General features: G+C 34.5%; 1 protein-coding gene across 1 annotated transcript in view; it reads right to left on the bottom strand.

Annotated features, from left to right (window-relative positions):
* Nucleotides 1-18,166, bottom strand: part of LOC120780145 — a 301,454-nt gene that overhangs the window by 149,798 nt on the left and 133,490 nt on the right. The window contains exons 9-11 of the mRNA XM_040112431.1: nucleotides 12,488-12,831; nucleotides 12,218-12,428; nucleotides 3,826-4,175 (exon numbers count right to left, since the gene is read on the bottom strand). Of these exons, the coding sequence (XP_039968365.1) occupies nucleotides 3,826-4,175; nucleotides 12,218-12,428; nucleotides 12,488-12,831 (905 nt within the window). The remainder of the gene's footprint in view (nucleotides 1-3,825; nucleotides 4,176-12,217; nucleotides 12,429-12,487; nucleotides 12,832-18,166) is intronic.

Below are 18,166 nucleotides of genomic sequence, written 5' to 3'. Positions count from 1 at the left end.
CCATTTACATATCCATTTACATATTTACATTACCTATACTAATAGGGTAGAAACGGACAGTTTTGCAAACAACATTGTAAATAATAATAGAGTAAGCAAATCAAATCCCAAATATAAAAAAATTATAAATTTTAAGCAAGAAGGAAATTACCTACTATCCAATAATAAAAAATTTAAAAAAATATATAAAACACAAGAAAAACGAAATATATAAATAAAAATTTAGAGAAACATTAAAGTTATTTAAATATTGGATATATTTTGAATACGCAGGGACTGCTTATTCTGGCCGCGGAGGAGTAATGTAAGCCTACATATCGCCTATATAATATACGCGTATAGTAATGTAAGAACCCATTTACATATCCATTTACATATTTACATTACCTTATTATAACTAATACTACCTTAGTTTTAAGAGAAATTCGAGTAAGAGAGCAAGAAGATATTAGAAGAATAATTAGGATTAAGCTTTAAAATAAGATAGGATAAGTGTAAATGATACAAAAATAAAAAAGGCAGTTCTTTAACAGACACTAACGAAAGCGTTTGTTTAATTCCGAGAACGTGATTATATAAGGTCTTATCGAGTATATTAATTGGCTCTTATAAGTGTGGCTTTAGGGCTGGACAACCCGCAACTGACCACATATTCACCATGCGCCAAATCTTGGAAAAGACTCGTGAAAAAGGATCGACACACCACTTCTTTGTTGAATTTAAAGCTACATATGTCTGAATTTGGTTTTCTCGAAAAACAAATACGGCTGTGAAAACTGACGTTGAGCAATAACAGAATCTCCGTCAGGATCGGGAATGACCTTTCTGAGCCGTTCGATACCAAACGAGGTTTCAAACAAAGCGACTCTATATGGTGCGACTTCTTCAATTTACTGCTGGAGAAAATAATACGAGCTGTAGAGCTTAATCGAGAAAGTAAATTCTTCTATAAGAGTGTACACCTTTTGGCGTACATCGATGATATTGATATCATTGGCCTCAACATCCGACCCGTTAGTACTGCTTTTTTCAAGCTGGATAAGGAAGCGAAGCAAATGGGTCTAGCAGTGAACGAGGGCAAGAAGAAATATCTCCTGTGATCAAAGAAACAGTCGTTTCACTCTCGACTTGGCTCCCACATCACAGTTGACAGTTCTCTCTCGACGAACAAAGACCAAATTCTATAAGTGACTCATTATTCTCGTTCTGCTATATGGTGCAGAGGCATGGACGATGGCAACATCTGATTTGTCGGCGCTACGAGTTTTCGAGAGAAAGATTGAAAATGAAGAACGACTTGAACGCCGTTGTAACGGTGGCTACAACCGCGTGACATCACTTAATAATATAGAAAAATATACTTTTTAATAAAAGTCAGCCTAGTGACACCAACTCTGTCCAAAAAATTTATTCTATTAACTACTTTTTACCTCAAAAAACTTTACTTCTTTTTGGCAACACACCTTCGCATCCAGCGAAGACTCGAACAACTCGTTAACTCGAACAAGTATGGTTTTTATTGGTTAGAGTTTTCACTAGGCACTGTACTGATAACAACGGCATTTCTTTTTGAAAAATATATCATATTTTTCTCATTGATCGTAACGTCTACAATCGAAAATATAACGGCAACATCACTTCGATTTGCATCATTACATCTTCGTATGCTTGTATCACTAATCTGGTAATTGCCATACCAAGAGATTTCTCTTTCCGTGCATTACATAATCTATTGTAATGTTCCTTCATAATAACATGATAAATGAACGATTTCTCTACATTGAACAGCCGTATCGACATGGTAAAAATACAACTGAACATCATTTGGTGTACGACCATATCCTGTATTCATGAGTTTTGCTCTGTGATAAAATATGTCAGGCATTTTGAAATAATAAATATAAAATATGTAGTTTTTGGACTTTTTGTTTATATTTGTAACACCAATCATATAGAGTGAAGTGAGGTAAATGTTTGAATATTCTGATATTAGTTATATAGGGGATAGGCAAAGTTTTCGCTAAAATTTATCTATTTTACGTATAAAGATATACTGTTGTGAGTAAAACCCGCTCCCTTATCTTCATTGTGATAACTAACATATTGGCCGATATATGCGGTACAAAGTCACCCGAAAGCTCAAAAATCTTTGTATTAAGTATATGGGAGCTAAAGGAAGTATTTTTCCGATTCAGTAAATTTGTGACATACAGACACACCATTATAAGAGAAGGATTTAAAAAGTCAACTATAGGTACCGGGGTCTAAATATTCGGAACCTAGGGTAACATAACCCAATGTAACATAAGAATATAACCGTTTTATTGGGAGTGAGCGAGGTCATCATCCGATTTCATCCATTTTCACACTTTCTGTAGAAGTTGTTTTAAGATTTTTACTCAACAAATTTGGTTGTTGTAGCTGTAGTGATTTAGTAGATATGTACATAAAGCTTGTTAGAAGGTGGGAGCAAGCCCACTTCTTTAAAGGAATTTGCATACAGATGCCCTTGCTCTGTATCAAATTACAGCTTTTTATCTTAATTTAGTGTTTAGTTATGGTTCTTTATATGCTTTCGGTTAATGGCGATTTGTGGGCGTGGCTGTGGTTCGATTACGCCCATCTCGTATTTTTTTTTTTTTTTTGTACTAAGGAACCCACATACAAAGTTTCATTGGCATATCTCAATTTTTACTCAAGTTACAGCTTGCACGGACGGACAGACAGGCAGTCAACCGGATTTCAACCTTTCTCGTCATTTAAATATAAGCTATCTCGCTTAGGTTTAGGTGATGCGTAGAATCGTTAAGTGAACAGCAGTTAGTTGCAGGAGTATAAAAAAATTAAGTATTACAAAATGCATTTGAAATAAATCTAATAAATCTACAAATTTCTAACTCAACAAAATAAAACGGATGATATCAAAGGTTATTTCCTCTTCAATACTCGAAATTGAATGTACGTTAAAAATGTAGTTGTAACGGAATTCAGTGTTATAACACGCAAAGTCAAAATACAATTAAAAGTGGAAAAAATCTCAACCAAAAAAGCGCAAAAATAGTATACCAATCCAATTTTCCAATATTTGTATCGATTTGCGCGAGCAGTTTAAATGGACCTGTTCGGATCGAATGTGATCTTGAGTGCATTGTAAAGTCAGGAGTTCAAGAAGGCCCATACGAATCTCAACTGGAGTATAAAAACACTTATTATACGTGCAAAATAGGCACTACATCCGTATACGTGAGAACCAAATCAGTGAATACCCATATATTTCTGATAAGAACAGCATGACATTTCACAAGCAAGACGGTGTTTAAGAACTTCAAAGAAAGAGATGGAAAACTTGGCCGAAGAGCGTGGCCTCTTTGGTGAAAACGGAACGATTCGACCAATTTCAACCATGTTGGGTACATATTGTATCATTTCCTTGAAATTCTTATGTTACCTACTGTAAGTATAACACAATTTAAAATTCCGTCTGATCTAGTAAACAAATCTATCATCAATGAAGATATTGGAATTAAATTTTGCACAAAGAGTGTCAATAAAGTACGTAGTCTCAAAATTGTTGCAATTGGATCATAGCTTCCCAATCCTTAGATACTCAATTTGCGAACCTCAGTGTTAATTGCTGATTTTATATTGAAAACTCTCTGAGCTATTTTATTGAAATTGAGATATGGTAATTTCTGTATAATAAAATGGTCTTCTATCGAAAATGGATAAAATGCGGTCAATACGCGGCCGCTAACACACAAATAGTGTAAATAGAATGGAAATCTTTAATAAAATATTAAAAATAAATATAATACGTTTACTTACCTATCCATATGTAATTCCACTTCCCATAGTTTTGGCTGTGACATTAGCAAACTGGAATTAAGCCAGTACTTTTTTTCCTTTAAGTTTATATGTATTTCACAAATAGTGGGTTTAACATTGTCAGGTTGAGAATTAAGTTGCATAGCAAAGTCATATAGATCGTTGCCATATTTAAATTTTAAATTACTATAGGTGAATGTTTGGGTTCTTCGGTATGCAGCGTTTATTGTTGTAGCTTCAAAACAATCAGTTTCTATCAACATTTTCAGCGCCTGTAGCCGGTTATGGTTTTTATAGTTAACTTTAATTACAATGTAGTCTTCTGTGAACCAAGCACCATTAAAATGAATCTGTGAAGATTAAAAATGTTGTCCGTAAAATAAAGTTAGCAATGATATCAACGGAATATAGAATATAATATTTGCTTATTACGTTAAAAAAAAATAGTGTTAATATTTTATCTTGTTTTTGTAGGATTTGAACAATATTTTGCCACAAAGTGGCACACACTAAAAACATTATTCGTGCAAAGTTTAATCCGTTATATTAATTGCTTCTTGATTTGTGTACCGGAAGTAAAAGAATCGAGTAGAATTTAAAATTGTGCTACATGGGAAATACGCGTAGTTATTTTATTATTTTTTTTATATATACGTGAGACAGGATTATAAAAAGAATGCCACGTACCAAATTTTGTGGAATTCAGTTGATCGGATACAGAGATATGGGATTTCACTAAAAAGTGGGCGGCGCCACGCCCATCGTACAATTTTTAACCCGGCCCCTATAACCTCTTGTCATGGCATCCCGGCGGCAAATGTTTACGTTTTTGGTTATTGATTTATCGCGCTTTTGGTAGTTTTGAACAGTACCGTTATATGTAGAGTGAGCGGGGTTTTCATGCATTTTCACACTATCGCACTAAGGGGTATTTGATGCAAAAAACCGGTCAAAAGTGGTTTTTCTAAACTTTGCCAAATGGTATTTACGCCGCATGTTTTACTATTTACAATAACCGCTTCAACCTGCGCAACCCTCCCCCGCCCGCTTTTTACCTCGTTCTCGCCACGGATCCAGCCGGAACCCAATCATTGAGTGTAACGCGTGTCTCTGTTCTCGGCGTTCTCGATTATTTACATAATTTCCTTTGGTTGATACGGCTGCGTGTGGAGATTTACTTGGAAATTCTTTATTGAATATGGAAGTAAAAGGTATGTACTTATGATTAAGACGTATAACAGTCAATTTATTTTTAAATTTAAGCATTTAAACTGATGTTGTTAGTTGCCTTTGCAAGAATGTAGTATTTTTACAAAAAAGTATAACATTATTGTTTTTGTTTATTTGTCGGGATTTGTCGCGCCAGAATTCTGGTACGGAAATGTAATTTGGACTTTCTTCTATCCGAAACAGAAGTAAAATTGTCCCCCAACCCACCCCATTTTTATAGGTATTTTTAAAGTGCACGGTGTAATTCTATACTGTTCAGATTTCTGAACACTCATTATCGCTAACACATAAAAATACAGTTGTAATTATAAATATGTATGTACAAATACTCATTTCAATCATCATTGTAACAAATATTCATTTCGGGTATTGTTTTATGCTACATAATATGGGTTGTTTTCAAGGTCACATGCACATTTGTATTCAATTACCTAAATGCACATCGATCCAAAAGGATCGGAAATGACCCTAAACTAACAATAGACGATTGTGTCTGCCCTTGAAAACACTTATGCTTAAGATATGTGTACATACTGTGGGCTCTATAAATAAAGGAGCTCTGGGCAACCAGAGCTGAGTACAATTTTATAGTCAAAACCTTTCACGTCGTTTTAATATTACATATACAAAATACAAATTTTCACAGATTCTGCAGCAATGTTGAAAAATATCACCCGAATGGAATTATACGTTATTATAAAGGAGTACAAAGGAAAAAAAATGAACGAAAAATTCACCTTTCTGGAAGATAGAATTGCTCAGTTGACGTCATGCCCAACAGAGGATAGAAATGTTTTGTCTCGTTCTTTGAAGCATTTCAAGACAGATTTAAAAAAAAAATGGTCAGCAGCTCGTAACACTGATGAGAGGTTCGTAAAAAATAACGAAGAATGGCTAAGAACAACATTAGAACTTCCTTCGTGGTCGGACAAGCCTGGTCGTCCAGTCAAAGAGTTTCGTGAATTAAGCGAAAGGAGTAAGCGGCGCAGAACTGTAGATTTACGGGCTCACGTACCTGTCGAGGAGTTGACTTTTGCTGCATGTGTAAGTCAGGGCACTTCCGGAAACATACACACTTCAAAGATGATTAAGGAAATAACTTCAACACCTACGAGAGCCAAGAAGATCAGAAATATAATTTCATCTAAAAAAGACCACGTGGAAAAAAATATACTATAGAAGAAGCATTATCCTTATTTGTTGAAGGTAATTTCACAAGAAGTCAGTGGAATTTATTACAAGGCGGACGTAAAACTATCTATCCTTGCTACTCTTTGCTGCAAAAGGCAAAAAAAAGTGCTTACCCGGAGGAAGATAAAATAACGGTTACAGAGACTAGCTTTAATGTAGAACTTCAAGCTTTGTTGGATCATACGGCTTTGCGCCTCATCCAATATTTAAAAGAAGTCATAGATACATTAACTGACGCCGAGAAGCAGAGCCTTCTTTTGATATCAAAATGGGGGTGCGATGGATCACACCAAACTCCATTTAAGCAAAAATTTGAAAATCTTTCTGGTGACGATTCAAGTATATTTGTGAGCTCGATTGTTCCAGTGAGGTTGGTTGTTACCTTCAATGGTGAAACAACAAAAACCATTTGGCAAAACCTACGCCTTCTTCGGTGAGATTCTGCAGGCCTATTAGAGCTCAATTTACTCACGAAACAAAAGATGTAACAAAACAAGAAATAGAATACATCGAAAATCAAGCCAGAAATCTGGAAGATACAAGAGACAGTGAAACATCAGCGCACATCAATCATAAAATATTACTGACAATGGTAGACGGGAAAGTTTGTAACGCTGCAACGGATACAACCTCTACTATGCGATGTTATGTATGCGGTCAGACTTCAAAAGATTTTAATAAATTAAAAAAAGGTGTCATAAATCAAGAGGCTTTAAAGTTTGGCCTCTCAGTACTCCACGCCCGAATACGGTTTTGAGTTGTTGTTGCACTTAGCATATAAAGAACCCATAAAGAATTGGCAAGCCCGTACAGCAGAAGACAAAAAGATTATTAAGGAAACAAAAGAGACAATACAAAAATGTTTTAAAGATGAAATGGGTCTACTGGTTGATGTTCCTAAACCTGGTTTTGGAAACAGTAATGACAGGGAATACATCTAGGAGATTTTTTCGAAAATGCAGAATGCTCTTCTCGCATCACCGGCATCAACATCGAAGTAATCAAAAAGATTTAAAGTTATTCTTGAAATAATATCAAGTGGTCATGAGATTGATCCTCAAAATTCGATGATTATGCCCAAGACACGGCAAAATTGTATGTGAAATGTGCGGTTGGTATCCAATGTCGCCAACTGTCCACAAAATCCTCATACACGGAGCGCAGGTGCTGCAAGAGGCAATTCTTCCAATTGGACAATTATCCGAGGAGGCAGCTGAGGCCCGAAATAAACATATCAGAAAATATCGGGTAGATTTTGCCCGAAAGTTTTCGAGGATCGAGTGTAACAGAGATGTTTTGAACAGACTGCTTTTAACATCCGATCCACTTATCAGCTGCAATCGTCCAAAGAATAAGAAGAAACTCATGCCATTTTCCGAGGAAGCAAAATCAATTTTAACTGCAGCAACACCTAATCTCAATAGGTCAGACGAGAATACTGTCGAGGAAGAGGATTCTGATGTAATCAGCGAAGTAAATTATCCTGAAACCGATTAATTTTTTTTAAATTATATTATTTTATTTTCAGTATTTTTTTTCTATTCTAATCATGTATTTTTATTAATAAATGCTATATATTGATTCAATATTGTTTTTTATTATATTTAAAGATAATATAAGTCCCTAAATAATTATGACCGGTTTTTTGCATCAAATACCCCTTAGTGTATCGGTAGGAATTCTAGTAGTATTCGTGTTGGGATACGCCCAAGTGGTTTAGGAGACATACATATATATTAAACTTAGTAGGGGGCGGGGCCAAGTTTTTACTCAAGTTACAGCTTGCACGGACGGACGGACAGATAGGCAGTCAACCGGATCTCGACTTTTCTCGTCACCTTATCATATATATGGGCCATTCCATCAATTGGCAACATGGTTTTGTACCCGTGGTTCTCCGATTTTGACGAAACTTTAGAATATCATAATATAGACCAAAATAAGAATATCTGTAAACTTTTTAGTGGTCAAAGTTGCTTCATTGTTTTTTGGCGCGCAATTCAAATTGAGATCAAACAAAGAAATGACTATTTCTTTAATTTTTTTACGACCTCAAAATTGAGTGAAAAAAATGTTGCAGTTATCCAATTTTATGTGAAAAAATCTCAGCTTTCTGATAAAAATATTTTCAAAACCCAAACAAATTTTCAAAATTCAAAAAAAAAAATATTTTTTTGCAAAAATCCCGTTTTTTGTGCTTTTCCCCCCATTTTTTTTTCAAAACTGACTTTTTCATTCGATTCCACGTTCAATTTTACATAAGAATCAGTGTTCAAAAATATGGGACTCCGATCCCATGAGCAGCAAAAAAAATTCAAAGTTAGTAACAAAACTATAATTCTCTGTAGAAACTGGTTGCAAGAACATAAAAATTGGGAGCAATTAAATTCACAAACTTAAATTTGTATACCTTATTTCTGAATGTTTAAAATGTGTTCTTCTAGAATTCTATCGTAATGCTAATATTACTCAAATTTATAGCTTAAAGCACCTAACTAACTTAAAATATCGTCTATATTATTTCTTTATGCAATTTGTTAAGTAGCAATAGCAATTACGCCTATATACTTACTTGTATGCTACAATAATTGTCGTATACTTAGTATGCATATACATTGGGGTGGGTCAAAATATGTTTTTTTTTTCTGGGTATTCTAAAAAATTGGTTGATAGACATCTCTATGAAAGGCTCTTGAAGTATGCGCTCTTAATTGTAACGGGACGGCCCTCCGCTTAAGGGTTTTAAATTTTTGTCTTATTATCGAATAGAAAAATGTATACCTCTCTGCCAACTACTTCAAAAAGTATTTCGTTTCGTAGATTTTATAGGAAGTAGAAAACTCTACAAAATGGTCCACCACGGTTTTTTCGCAAACAAAACCATTTTAAAGATATTAACGGTAAATATTTTCAAGCAAATTTTGCTTTTTTCTATCGAATTTTATAACTCAATGAAAAAAACATAATTTTAAATTTTCCAATATATTTATCGAATAGGTTTGCGTGAGCAGTTTAAATGAATGTAATCTTGATCTTATTCAGCGTTTTCGAGATATTCATCGTCAAAACTCAAGGAAAAATAAATGAAACAAGGCTTCAGTTCGGATGTAACCGAATATTTTATAATCTTACAACGTGCAAGCACCAAAGTACAAGAAATTGATTCAGGAAAATATGGGAGTTCGGGTAGTGTTACCCGATTTTATCTATTTTTGACAATAACCCATACTATTAACGGCTGGGATTTTGAATAGTATCCCCCGATTTCGGGGTTGAAATGGATACAAGAGGTTCTCCATATAAAGAACATATGTATATATGAAGAAATACATATGGTGTCTCCGATTTATAATGAATTTTACACTTTTATATTTTAACTTCTATATCCACTAACTCTTCACTAATTCGTATTAATTGCATAAAATTATGCAAAAATAACTTGAATCCATATTTAACTTTAAATTCATTACTCATACAATAAGAAAATGGTTGAAAGCAAGCCAAAAATTTGTGTTACTATATTTTAATGTGAGAAGAATATCATGTACCCAATGTCGTCGAAATCGGTCGCTCGGGTCTGGAGATATGTGGTTTAATCTTAAAGTGAGTCCCATCGTCAATACTTTACTCTGGCTCCCATAAAGCCCTCTCATACCATCCCGATTGTCAAACTTTAAGTCTCTTTCATATTTCGTTATTGATTTTTGCACTTTTAGTAGTTTTTAACAATACCGTTACATGAGGAGTGCACGAGGATATCCTCCGATTTCATCCAATTTTACTGCTTAAGGCATTGACCCTGAGTGAATTTGGCGAGACCACTCCCACTTTTTCAACATTTGTATTTTTTAGCCCACATTCTCCTGTGTCAAATAAGATTTCTATAGTATATCTTATTGTAACGTTTAGTTATGGCTCTTTATCCGTTTTCGGTTTCTGGAGTTTTGTGGTCGTGACAGTGGCCCTATATGCGAACTTCGCCTTACTTTGTTTCTAAGGAACATGTGAATCAAGTTTCATCAAGATTCATTTTGATTTTTACTCAAGTAACAGCTTTCAGGGATGGACGTACGGACAGACAGACTCAACTCGTCTGCGTTCCAGAGTGCGTTTCAAAGTAAACAGGACTTAAAACAAAACAGAACAAATAGTTTTTTTCGGCAAAATCAATTTATTTTATTCAAAATAATCTCCTTCTGCGTCAATACAGCTTTTTGCACGGTCCAAAAGCATGTCGAACGAGGGTTTTAGCTCGTTGGCCGTTATGGCCGCCAGTATGCCGGTGCAAGACTTTTGAATGGCCTCTACGTCTGCATAACGCTTTCCTTTCATGGGCAAATGCATTTTTCCGAAAAGAAAGAAGGTGCACGGTGCCATATAAGGTAAATACGGTGAGTGGTTAATTGTTAAAATGTGATTTTTGGTCAAATAATCGGTCACAAGCGTCGATCGATGAGACGGTGGATTATCGTGCAAAAAACGCCAACTTTCATCTTCGCGATATTCGGGCCGAAAAAGTCGAATACGGCGCACCAAACGCTTGAAAACTCCAACGTAGAATACCGCATTAACGTTTTAGTTGGGTGGAACAAATTCTTCGTGAACAATACCTTTGGAATCATAAAAATAAATCAGCATTGCCTTCACTTTTGACTTCTCCATACGCGATTTTTTGGATTTGGGCTCGGCCGGTGCCTTCCATTCAACACTCTGGCGTTTCGTTTCGGTATCATTTTGGAAACACCGCGTTTCGTTACCAGTCACAATATTGTAAAGGAAGTTTTTGTCCTTTTTGACCTCTTTAATGATGTCCTTCGAACGTTTGATTCTGAGAAATTTTTGGTCGTCAGTCAATTTGTGTGGAACAAACCGTGCACACACCTTTTGTAAGCCCAAATGTTCCGTCAAAATTCGATAAATCGACGTTTTGGAGATGTTCAATTCCATTTCCATGAATTTCAATAATGATTTCGGCGGGTTTTTGATGAATTCTCGCACAGTTTCGATGCAAATTCCGGTGATCACAGATTTTTATTAGCCCAGATGTTGATCGTCATTTATGTCCCCACGACCACTTTGAAAACGATGAAACCACTCGTGCATTCTGCTACGGGATAGGCAATCATCGCTATAAACTTGTTTCATCAATTGAAACGTTTCGGTAAAAGTTTTACCAATTTTAAAACAAAATTTTGTTAGCTCTTTGTTCGAAGCTCATTTCCGCACCGATAACACAAAAATACCGACATTCGAAACGCAGTAACTTCACTTGCAATCAATGAAATGTCATGAATGTCATTCTCACTGGACAATCGATAAATAAACAGGTTCTAACGCACCAATCGATATATACTTGTAGATGGCGATACCGGGGGGCGCTGGATTCCTGTTTACTTTGGTACGCACCTTTTATAACCCTATATAAGTATATCTCACTTAATTTTAGGTAATACATACAACCCCTAGGTGAACAAAACCATTATACTCTGTAGCAACATGTTGCAAGAGTACAAAAATACAAAATATCTCGCCATTTTTGTAGTAAATTTTCTACAAAATTTGGGAGTTTTCCGGTTTGCTATATAATAATTTTTTTTCGTTTAGCTATAAAATCATAAGAAACAGTTTTTTTCTTTAAAATATTCAAATTCCTTTTTCGATGAGCATTCAATTTCCTACAAAATCCATAAACCCAAAGCTTTTTTATTTTTAGTTTTGGAGGCATAATACAAATTTTTCTATATGATAACAAGAAAAAAATAGGGAATCATTAGGAGAATAATCTGCCCATTACAATTAAAAACCCATACTTGGAAAACCTTTCTTAGAAGTGTCCATCAACCAATTTTTCAGAGTACGAGGCAGAAAGGAAAAACATTCGTTTGTTTGACCGATCGTAATATATAATATGTATGTACAATACATACCAATACATTTCTATAGCATCATGAATAGTAACTAATAAACTCACCAAATAGGATTTAGGAACAGTTTCTATAAATTTCAACCGTCCGAAACTTGAGTTGAACTTCGAAGCAGTGATATTGAAAGAAGCATCGAATGTAAGCAGATCGCGTTGGGGAATTAGTACAGAAAACAGAAACAAGGCCTCTTTTTCCGGACTTAAATGAATTTCAGCCAAAATATTGTGTTCACTGCCATTTTTATATCGCTCTTCGTGTCTTAAAATTAAATATAGAACGTTTTTGTGTATTTACTTATATATCTCAAATTAATTTACTTGACAAGTAGTTTAAAGTTGACTTCAGAGCGAGGAATCTTGACATTGAAGCTAGCATACGAACGAGCACCTTCCCAAATATTTTCCTCGGAATAGGAGCGCGACAGTATTAAATGCCAAAAACTCGTAGAGTTTGGTTCTTTAAAGCCTTGGGCATTATTGAAAGATAAAATACCTTCAGTGTGGCCCTTCAATGATCGCCAAGTTGCATTTGATGCAAAATTTAGTTTTGGATGTGCTGAAGATCTAAGTTTAATATTTCCATTATATTCCATCTTCGATTTGTCACCGGAATTTAGTATACGTCCTTCTAAATATATACTCTCTATTTTACTTGTTTGGAACTGAAAAAATCAAAATTGTAATAAGAGATTGAACAAGTACAAAATAAATAGCATATAGTAATATAACACATAAATACTACATAAGATATATGTTACATATGTTTCAAATATCAAAATAAAATTACAAATTTATACCTTTATACATAAGTATATGTACATATATCTTAGGTGGTCCATTCGGAAAGTCCAATTTTGGGCAACTTTTTCGAGCATTTCGGCCGGAATAGCCCGAATTTCTTCGGAAATGTTGTCTTCCAAAGCTGGAATAGTTGCTGGCTTATTTCTGTAGACTTTAGACTTGACGTAGCCCCACAAAAAATAGTCTAAAGGCGTTAAATCGTATGATCTTGGTGGCCAACTTACGGGTCCATTTCTTGAGATGAATTGTTCTCCGAAGTTTTCCCTCAAAATGGCCATAGAATCGCGAGCTGTGTGGCATGTAGCGCCATCTTGTTGAAACCACATGTCAACCAAGTTCAGTTCTTCCATTTTTGGCAACAAAAAGTTTGTTAGCATCGAACGATAGCGATCGCCATTCACCGTAACGTTGCGTCCAACAGCATCTTTGAAAAAATACGGTCCAATGATTCCACCAGCGTACAAACCACACCAAACAGTGCATTTTTCGGGATGCATGGGCAGTTCTTGAACGGCTTCTGGTTGCTCTTCACCCCAAATGCGGCAATTTTGCTTATTTACGTAGCCATTCAACCAGAAATGAGCCTCATCGCTGAACAAAATTTGTCGATAAAATATTCCGGCCGAAATGCTCGAAAAAGTTGCCCAAAATTGGACTTTCCGAATGAACCACCTAAGACGCAGCCGCGGTCAACATTTAAATGAAATTATCTTCAAAAAGTAAATGTCATGAACCAATCTAACGTTTCAAATAAAGAACCGATGAGATTTTGCAAATTTTATGCGTTTTTTTTTTTTAAAAAGTTATCAAGCTCTTAAAAAATCACCCGATATTATATCATAAACTAATAATACTTGTATTAATCGACTCAATTTACATATGTAGTGCATATTGACATAATGAAAGATGCAGAATTTTGCACTTATATTATTATATTAAAAACAATTCATTTTGTACACAACAGCGAAATGTAGTTTCTTTAAATTGTCAATTAATATAAATTTGGAGCAAGTGAATAGAGATTTATGCCAAAATGGATATATTTTCTTATACATATTATTATTTAGATTTGATTTTGGAAAGAGTCTGCAGTGTTGGATCTATAAATATATTCGGGAATCAATCAGAACAAATTTTGGTACCCTGTTCTGATGTAAATCTTGAGGGCTTTCTTCATCGACCGGAACAAATACTAGTCAGAAAGGACTAGATCTGGACTATAAGGAGGTTAAGGCAAAACTTCTCAGCCGGTGTTCTAATAGTTACAATATTTAACCGGGTTTTCAACATACGGCGGAATGTTGGCATATTTAATTATGGCCTCGTATCTAGTTGTGAACTCTAGGTAAGCATTTTCTTCAGTTTCAAGGTTTTACTCGGTTTTATACAGAACTTCATGATTTTACCAAATACAATGTATTACCTGGTACCATGGATATTCGACCGGCGATACCATATTTTGCGTTTAGCATAACGTAATGGATCCATTTTTTGGCGTTTAAACGTTTTCAAATAGGTGCTTTAGTGACTCCCAAAGATTCTGCGAGCTCTTATTTTGCTCGATAACAGTTTTCAGCGCTTCCTTCCGGTTGATTATATATTGGCCACTCTGCGAACTTTTATCATGAAACTTTTAGTAATAATATGCCGTAATGTCAAAAACGGTTTAAATTGGGTCAATACCCCATGTACCTAATATAAGGATTAGGAACTTCTGGTTGACTTTATATCTAAAAATTAAGCGAACAAATAAAAGGCGTGTTTTATTTGACTACCACAAGCTAATAGCTGAATCAAGGACAAATAAAACGCACTTAGCTTATTTCATATTTTCGCTTAAAAACGAAGTGTGTTGGCAATTCGAGCGGGAATATTTGCCGCTGATATTCTGATATTCAATTTGTTTCAAAATGTCTGATATTGAGAAAAAGTTAGATTGAATTCTTCAATTTGTAAACAAAATATATTTATTTTGTTGATTTGATGATATTAATACAAAAAAATTATAACTAATGTTCATATTTGTATTAATTTTAACTTAAAAAAACACACACAAATTTGTAATCTTGGTTTGTTTACATTATCATCTGTCAAAATGAATTTTATCAATATTGCCAACTACTCTTTTTAGAAAAATCATAGCTATTGTGAATGAAAAAAAGCTCTAGTTCAATATACAAGCTAGGATGGCTTATAACAAGCCAACATAATTATGTTGACTAAGTCTTCCATACAAAATAAGCTAATAGCTTAATTTGCTGGTCAAATAAAACACGCATAATATTGAATTTATTATAGTCTAGTGCCGAAAAGTGGTCAACGATTTACCACATATCAGGCGTGGATCCAAACCAAAAATTAAAAGTTATACATTATTTCCATCATAAGTGATACTCCGCCAAGAAAAAGTCTTTGGGTTGCAAATACAAAATTATTATAGTTTGTGTTAAATCTTTATATATATAAATCTTCTGACCGTGTGTTTGCAATTGAACTGCTCCTAAACGGCTGGACCGATTTCGATGAAATTTTTTGTGTGTATTCAAGGAGATTCGAGAATGGTTTAGATTCACAATTTGGTCCACTGGAAAATGTTTTTTTTAATTAATTTTTCATTTGCAATTAACCGTGCGATTCTGTATTGTGATACAATCTCAAGTCTCTAAATTTGAGGTTTTAAGTTAGAGACAATTTTTGAGACTTGAGACGAGTTTGCTATTCTGTAAGTGACAGTCACAAAATCTATTACATTTCGTTATTCAGAGATGTTTTTACACTTGAATGAAAATAAATATGTCGATAACAAATATTAAATTTTCTATAACTTAGTCAAAAACATAATTATCAATAAAAATAAAAATATATGTTCACTTTGTTTCATAATATTTACTAAGTTTATGTAAAATTGATTTATTTTCAACCCCTTCGTGTTTGAGTTGCTTACAAAATATAAACAAACGACAATCGATTAATATCTATGATGATCTCTATTCAGTATATTCAAGATGGCAGACAAGAGTTGTTTTTAGTTTTGTGACTTGCTAACTATCAGGTCTCAAATTTGAGGCAATAGTTTGAGACTAATGCTAGAGACTGTTTAGTGAGTAGTAACTAGTCATAAATTGAGACTTTACTTCAAAATGTCTCAAATAGAGACTAGAGACTGGTTACAGAATCCGCTATAATTGCTAATTTTGGAATGTTTGACCGATAGACTGCGCTACCATCGCAGTATCCAATATTCAAACCTTAAATTGGCGTAAACATGCAATAAATAAAACGATGCCAAAGTAAAAGGCGACATCTGTAGACAAGTTTTCATAATGTGGACAGAGTTGTTCGTTCTTAAGTAATAAAATGGGTGATTCAATACATCTATGGGTAGCTATAACATTTTTTTCATACCTGCTAACTATTGGAGTGGTTATCTTGACAGGCAAATTAAAATTGCAAAAGATCTGGCATAAAAAATAGTGGCATAACTGAAGTGTTGATAAAAAGGTCAATTAAAATTTGAGATATACAGAAATCTTTTCGAATGAAATATTCAAACGGGAACGATGAAGTACTTATATGCGTACAATTTCAAACTGATCCTTCCTGGAAATAATAAAATTGCTAAATATTGGGAATGGTAGAATAGAACTGCAATCAAATACACAGCTCACTTTATCATTCGATGAATAATATACCACGGGCCTCCCAAAAGACTGATGCCATAACCTTGCGAGGCCGATTTTTTTGTCTTTCCTTTACGTACTTCTAGTTTTATTCGTCGCATCGGCTCATGCTATACCTTTTTGGAAAGCTCATTTAACGCGGTAACACGTGTTTGATTGATTGTCGTTTCTGTTAAGTCGTTCGTGAGTTATAGCGTCGCAAACATGGAACAAAATAAAGAGAAAATACGGCATATTTTACAGTACTACTACGATAAAGGCAAAAATGCATCTCAAGTCGCCAATAAAATTTGTGCAGTTTATGGACCCGATACAGTTTCCATTTCCACCGCACAACGATGGTTTCAACGTTTTCGTTCTGGTGTAGAGGTGATCGAAGATGCGCCACGCTCCGGAAGGCCTGTCGTCGAAAATTGCGATAAAATCGCTGAATTGGTCGAAAGAGACCGGCATAGTAGCAGCCGTAGCATCGGTCAAGAGCTGGCATGAGTCATCAAAAATGCATTAAAAAATATTATTTTGATTATAAAAAGGTAGTTAAACAGTGTACATGATGTGTTACGACAAGTGTACGGTCTGTAGTTAGGTAACACCGATGGCAGGTGGGGAAAGTTGCCATTATTGAAAATTTAATGTTTTTTATAAAATTTATACGGTAAATTTTGTGTGTAAACTTTACTTAAAAATTAGTCTAAGGAATAAAGCAAGTTGTCATGCTGATCATATATATTTGCATTTTATAGGGTCTTCGGTGCTTCCTTCTGGGTGTTACAAACATCTTTTGGGGGTGTAAATATCAAAAAAAGAAATATTTGTAATATTGTTGCTTTATATTCGGAATTAAGTCGGAGAAATTGAGTGTGGTTTATCCCCCACGCTAATATGGTATACGCCGTCGTCTTGACTTGACTTGAATGCTACAAAAATCACATCTTATTAATGGATTTCTTGCGCTATGTTGGTACTCATATCCCCGACTTATGCTGAATGTTTTGCTAATTTTTGACAGCTGTTTGTTTGGAGACATTTCGGTTTGCTTTAGATTTTTGCTTATTCCAAAAATGAAGCAAAGAATCTGTATGAAAAATAAAACTAAATGCGTGGACACATTCCGAATATTGACTGTGACATATGGTGAAGATACCTTGGACAAAATCAATCGGTATCAAAAATGTTCCGAGAGAGTCGAGAAGATGTGGCTTTTGCGTCAAAATTTTTTTCAAAAAAATAAAACAAATATCTAAAAAGTGCATTAAGTGTAAGAGTTAGGCAATAACGCCGAAACTGATAATCAAAACATAAAAAATCACAAAAAAAATTAAACTGTTTACAAATAATAAACATAATAAAATAACAAATATGTGTGAAATAAAACAAAAGCATGAGCGCAGCGCAGCCTCACAAACAAGCCCGCATGCATTCTCTGAATGCCTACTTTAGCTTTGTCGAGCCTGCGAATTCAGCTCCTTCAGAGTCATCGCAGCGACTAATATAAAAAGGAAATTAAGTCCTTCAA

This window comes from Bactrocera tryoni, unplaced genomic scaffold (assembly GCF_016617805.1).
Source record: "Bactrocera tryoni isolate S06 unplaced genomic scaffold, CSIRO_BtryS06_freeze2 scaffold_190, whole genome shotgun sequence".
NCBI lineage: Eukaryota > Metazoa > Arthropoda > Insecta > Diptera > Tephritidae > Bactrocera > Bactrocera tryoni.
The sequence above is the reverse complement of the archived record's forward strand: the minus strand, read 5'-3'. Positions and strand labels throughout refer to the sequence as shown.